The sequence below is a fragment of the Castanea sativa genome, chromosome 1 (genome assembly GCF_040712315.1).
Source record: "Castanea sativa cultivar Marrone di Chiusa Pesio chromosome 1, ASM4071231v1".
In the NCBI taxonomy this organism is placed as follows: Eukaryota; Viridiplantae; Streptophyta; class Magnoliopsida; order Fagales; family Fagaceae; genus Castanea; species Castanea sativa.
Window position 1 is genome coordinate 65337626 of NC_134013.1, and position 6587 is coordinate 65344212.

At 37.6% G+C, this 6587-nt stretch overlaps 1 protein-coding gene across 1 annotated transcript; it reads left to right on the top strand.

Moving 5' to 3' along the window:
* The first annotated feature begins 2897 nt into the window (after positions 1-2897).
* On the top strand, positions 2898-5873 carry LOC142622453 (SEC1 family transport protein SLY1-like). Its single transcript, XM_075795918.1, has 2 exons — positions 2898-3097; positions 3544-5873. The coding sequence occupies exons 1-2, from the start codon at positions 3067-3069 to the stop codon at positions 5352-5354; spliced, it is 1842 nt and encodes a 613-aa protein (XP_075652033.1). The 5' UTR covers positions 2898-3066; the 3' UTR covers positions 5355-5873.
* Positions 5874-6587: the final 714 nt, after the last annotated feature.

The window sequence follows — 6587 nt, forward strand, 5'->3', positions numbered from 1 at the left end:
GAACCTAATTCAATAGGCCGAGGAGAAAAGAGGAGAGTGACGAAGCAACTAAGGTTCCTGAGTTGGGAGAGCTTTATGGAGTTATCCATTTTGGAAAGATAAGCTTCAAAGGAAGTAGCAGAGTTGAACCGACAACAAAAGAAGAAATATCTAGGAAGGAGACTATCACCACCACATTAAATGCACTACACCAAATGAATTGGCCGCATTTATGAAGAAATGACACCTGAACAGTGTCATCCCAGCTCACAACACCTCTCATAGCTTCCAGGAAGGTCCTGATGGGACAAGTATCCAAGGGATTTCCTAGAAAATAAACCGGTGGAGGGCGAAGATGTAGAGAGGAGGGACTATATAAGGAAATGACCACCATAAAAATGAGGCATGTAATCCAAGAAGAAAGGAGAATACTTTATATACCAGAAAAAAGATTGATTAATATAAGAACCCCTCATCCTCGGACTTGACCAAGGAACGTTACTTCTACCAATTTACACGTTTAACCATGTTGACTGGGATCCTATTCATTAAGGCTTGCACCTAATTTGCTAAGTAATTTTCTTGTGAGACCCACTCTCTAACAAATTCATTGTTTTGGGCTTATTAGGCTAGCATTCACTGTTCTTAGTGGGCTGAGGTTCTAATTACAGTCCTTACATCTAAAATAAACAAATTACCTCCAAAATTTCTAAAACAACCTAAAATATCCTGGTACCTCTTTAAAGACCAAAAATACCCCCAAAATCTCTTTAAAAGCCATAACACCCAAAAACCTCTAAAATGACCAAAATACCCTAAAAACACTCAAACGACTAAAATACCTTTGAAACTTTTAAAATGGCCAAAATACCCCAAAATCTCTAAAATGATCCAAAATACCCAGAAAATCTCTAAAACAACTGAAAATACTAGGGTTGTCCACGGGTCGGTACAGGTCGAGTTTGTGCCCAACCCACAACTGACTCGATCTGATCGGGTGGAGAAGTTCCAAACCTGTCACTGACCACGAAAACCCACCGGTCGAGTCGGATTAGGCTCGTGTGGATGGCGGTCGGCTTTGATTTCGACTAAAAATACAAAGATCAAACACAAACCCAAAGAACAAAACCAATGATTCAAAAGATCTACAACTACAAAACCAAAGAACAAATCAACAAACCCAAATAACAGAAAATAGGGAGATCGAACTTAAGAGCTTGAACTTGAGAGAGAGAGAGAGAGAGAAAGAGAGAGAATCATAGATCTGAACTGATAAGGGTGAATGGGTGATGTTAGCGATGGAGGTGAATCGAAGACAGAGAAAACCTGGCATCTAGCAACATTGCAGTCAAAGAATAGAGAGATCGAGTGACTGAGAGTAGAGAGATTGAACCTAAGAGATGGAGGCGATGGAGGTGAAGACGAGCTAGTGACGTTGCGGACGAAGAGCAAAGATCAACGACGAAGAGGCAGAGATCGACGACAACAAGCAAAGATCGGCGACGAGCAAAGATCGGCGACTAGTAAAGATCAGCGAAGAGTAGAGATCAACGAAGAGCAGAGAGATTGTTAAAGGAGAGAGTGAGTAGAAGAACTAAGTCTGAGGGTGAGTTCTGAAAAACGTTTTAACCCATTTATAGTCTGCTCGGGTCGGGTGGCTCGAGTTTTGAAAGAAGAGACTCGCCGCTGACCCACTGAATTTGGTTTTGGAAAGTAAGGACCCGCTGTCGACCGCCAGAGTAGTCGGATCAAGCGGTGGATGGTTTGGGTCGGTCAATTTGGCCAATTGGGTCAGTTCTGCAAGTTGCTTGGATAGCCCTACAAAAGACCCTTGAAAACTTCCAAAATAAGAAAGACACTCATAAACCTCTAAAATGACGAAAATATCCCTAAAATATCTAAAACAACTAAAATACTCTCAAAATCTTACTAAAAATAACCCAGAAATCTCTAAAATTTCCAAAAATGCCCTCAAATCTTTGTAATGATAAAAAAAAGACATCCGAAATATCCAAAACAACCAAAATACTCTTGAAACCTTTTAAATGATCAAAATACTCTTAAACCTTTAAAATAACCAAAATTGACCTAAAATCTCTAAAATAACCAAAAAAATCTCTAATCTCTAAAATTACCAAAATACCTCAATTTATCTATACTATTATTTAAGGGGCTTCCCCTGTTTGGATTCCATATTTTTTAGTTCAAAAATGTCCATACACCCTTATGTTTAAGTAAAGATAAAACTAAAGGACAATTAAGTAAAAATGCAACTCTAACTCCCACTAAAACATTGCCTAAAAATTAGGACCACTCTCTTATTAATTTTTAAATTGATTTATTCACTTTTAAATTAGATTTTCAAAATAAAAATTATATATATATATATAAAAAATAAAAATATATAGTTTTTTTTTCTGCAAAATAGGACTACTTAAAAAAAAAAAAGCCTCATCGCACGCGTAAAACGTGTGTGATGAGGCTAGTGTATTTAACCCATTTATGCCCAACTCAAACCCCACCCATTTGACACCCTACTCAAAATAAAATAAAGGACCGATAATTTGGAGGGAGTGAATATTTTAAAAGCTCAAAACTCATTTTAAATTGCCAATCAAACCTCCCATATTTTCCTTTTGTTTATTAACACGGTTTTTGAGAATCATGAAAAATAAATACTAGTTGAAAATATAGTGAAACATTTTACTAAATATTTTCCTATAAATATAATGAAAATTAACAACATTTTGTAAGATGAAAGACAGAAACAGTGTTTTTAATTTGATAATACCCTCTCTCTCTCTCTCTCTCTCTCTCTTTTTGTTGGCTGAGTTATTTATGAAATAATTTCATGTCATTATCAAACATTAAAAAAAAAAAATCAAAATCCCATAATGAAATAATTTTCTGAAAACATTCTCAAAAAAGAAAAGAAAAGAAAAAATTTCCGAAGAAACAAAACACAGACAGAACGCAACGCTTTCTCAGGCACAGAGCCCCCAAATTTGTAGAGCTCAAAACAAACATTTTACGTACACAAAAAGTAAGCGAAAATTACTGGTGTTCTCGGAACACAGTTTCACTGCCATGGCTCTCAATCTCCGTCAAAGGCAAACAGGTACTCTCCCTCTCTCACTCTGGATCTTCTTCTTGCTTGCTTTAGATATATATATATATATATATATATATATATATATATATATATATATATATATATATATATATATATTTTTTTTTTTTTTTTTTTTTTCAAATCTGAGAAACTAAATTGAAATTCCAACAACTAACCGAAAACCCATTTCGTTTATGAGAATATTAGCTTATACCCACCTGATTTCATCCATAGATTTTATGTTTTTGGCTAAAAAAAGTGACTGAAATGGAATTATTTTCTTTATTGTTCAATTGGGTCTGCAATTTTTGGTTCAGAAAATGTCAATCTCTGCATTAACAAAGTAACTGAAATAAAATTCGAACAATTAAATAATAACCCATTTCATATATGTGTGAATTAAGTGTATATGTGTTATTGAATTCGATGTGTTATATTGTTTGTGGGTTCAGAATGTATTACCCGAATGTTGAATATGAACCAACCCGTGAATGCAACGGGTACTGCAAACGAAGAGGTGTACAAGATCTTGATCTATGATAAGTTTTGCCAAAACATCCTGTCCCCATTGATTCATGTCAAGGACCTTCGAAAACATGGTGTGACCTTATACTTTCTCATTGATAAGGATCGAAAACCGGTCCATGATGTGCCTGCCGTGTATTTTGTCCAAGCCAATCAATCCAACATTCAGCGAATCATTGCTGATGCCTCCCGGTCGCTGTATGATACGTTTCACTTGAATTTTTCATCTGCTGTACCCCGCCTGCTGCTTGAAGATATTGCATCTGGGACTTTGAGTTCGGATTCAATCCAACGGATTGCAAAGGTGCATGATCAGTACTTGGAGTTTGTGACATTGGAGGATAATTTGTTTTCGTTGGCACAGAAGTCTAGTTTTGTGCAATTGAATGATCCATCAGCTGGGGATCGTGAGATTGAGGAGATTGTGGAGAGGATTGTAACTGGTTTGTTTTGTGTATTGGCTACACTGGCCGTGGTGCCAATAATTAGGTGCCCACGTGGTGGGCCAGCTGAGATGGTTGCTTCAGCATTAGATCAGAGATTGCGAGACCATTTGTTGTCGAAGAACAATTTGTTTACAGAAGGTGGGAGTTTCACAAGCTCTTTCCAGCGGCCAGTTTTGTGTATATTTGATAGGAATTTTGAATTGTCAGTTGCAATACAGCATGATTTTAGGTATCGAGCTCTTGTTCATGATGTTCTTGGATTGAGGCTGAATAGGTTGAGTGTACAAGGTGAAAAGGGTGGGCTGAAGTTGTTTGAGTTGGATAGTTCTGACCCATTTTGGGTGGCTAATGGATTGTTGGAATTTCCTGAAGTCGCAGTGGAGATTGAGACTCAATTGAACAAGTATAAGAAGGATGTTGATGAGGTCAATAGGAGGACCGGTGGGACTGACGGGGCAGAGTTTGATGGGACAGACTTGATGGGGAACACGAAGCATTTGATGAATGCAGTGAACTCACTGCCTGAGTTGACAGAGCGGAAGCAGGTGATAGATAAGCACACCAATATTGCAACTGTTTTGTTGGGTGAGATCAAGGAGAGGTCACTTGATTCTTATGCAAAAAAGGAGAATGAGATGTTGGTCAGAGGAACCATTGATCGGAATGAGCTCCTTGGTGTGCTCAGAGGGAAAGGGACAAAGCTGGATAAGCTGAGGTTCGCTATCATGTATCTGATCTCTTCAGAAAGCATTAATCAATTGGAAGTGGAATCAGTAGAAGCGGCACTCAGAGAGTCCGAGGTTGATACTAGTGCATTTCAGTATGTGAAAAAATTGAAATCATTGAATGTCTCAATGGCATCAGCAAATTCAGCCAGCAGAAATAACATTGTCGACTGGGCTGAGAAATTTTATGCTGTGACTGCTGGTGTGAAGAATCTCTTATCTAGTGATAGGCAACTGGCATTGCCAAGGACAGTGGAAGCCTTGATGGAAGGGAAGCCGAATCCTGAAATTGATAATTACCTCGTATTTGATCCTCGCACTCCTAAGTCAGGTTCTGGTAGTAGTCATTTGAAAGGACCATTTAAGGAAGCTATTGTTTTCATGATTGGCGGTGGTAATTATGTTGAGTACGGGAGTTTGCAAGAGCTTGTACAGCACCAGCAGCCTGTCAAGCATGTTATATATGGAACTACAGAAATTCTGACAGGAGTGGAGTTTATTGAGCAGCTTACACTGTTGGGGCATAAGATGGGATTTGGGAGTAGCACTGCTGCTCCAACTCCTTAATAAAGATGTGTCTTTCATTCTCTTTGAAGCTTGCAGTTTGGCATGGCACCCTATACATGGTTGAGGGGAGGTACTGTGGAAAGTTAAATATGCAATAATTAATTGAACATAGATTTGAAGCTGGCTACTTCAGAACTGATGCGGAGATTGTTGGACAATGCATTTCTTTCTTGATTCCAAGGCATGCATGCTGGTTTCAAACGATACGTAATATTGACTGCCTTTCAGAATCTCAAAGTATGCCTCTTTATCTTTCATCATGGGGTTTCTTCCATTGAAAATCTGTATTTAACTTTATTGAAGAGTTTGAAGTAAGTTTCTGCAGTTAGAAAGTATTCTTTTTTCTTAGCAGTTAGAAAGATATGTTAATTTTTTCCATACGTTACTATGAGTGCTACCCTGATTAACATTTGGCAGTGTAATTTACTTGATGTATGTGTTGAATGGAAATTGTCTGGAACAATCATTTCTGTATCTACTATTTAGTAAGTAAAACTTGTGGATGAATGTTGATTGCTACTGGTCAGTACTTGTATGTAATGTAATATATAAATTGCAAGAACCGTGCCAAGAGCTCAATTGTTGGCACCTTTTGGTGTTTCCCAAACTTCAAGGGTTCAAATAACTATTTCCCGTTGTAATTATTGAATTATCAACCCAAAAAAAAAAGTAAGAGCCACTTGCTCTCTTTCATTAGACACTAACTTTCACGGGCTTTACTTACGGCTTCGCATTCACGTCTTTTGAACACGCTGGTTTTCATTATGAGCTCCAACTCAAATGGCAGCTCTTTTTCTTGTAAGAGTAAGGTGGAGGGTAAAGATCATGGGGCTCAAAGCACTTGGGGAGGTATCACTTGAAGTAAAGAGTTTTCTGGTAATGAATGACCATTTTAAACTCAAGGAAATAAAGACTCTGGTAATAAATGACCATTTTAAACACAAGGAAACAAGGCTACTACAAGGTGAGAAATAATGCAAGAAACCAATGTAATCACCAACACTGATTCAATATTATCTTACTCGCAACCCCATTTGAATTCTCCTTCACACCAAAGGCTTCAAGGACTGCTTCTAAAGTTGCACTTGCACTTAGAGACTTTATTATCATATGCCAGGGACAAATGAAAGGAACTCTTTTAAGTACAACTATCAGCGATAAAAATAACTTCTGACTGACAACAAAGCATACACATTGAACGATTCCAATTTTGATAATTCAGTAAAATCGTTG

Coding starts and splice junctions, on each gene's coding strand:
- LOC142622453 (XM_075795918.1), top strand. CDS start 3,067: ATGGCTCTCAATCTCCGTCAAAGGCAAACAG. Junction 3,098..3,543: donor TCTCCGTCAAAGGCAAACAG/GTACTCTCCCTC, acceptor TTGTGGGTTCAG/AATGTATTACCCGAATGTTG.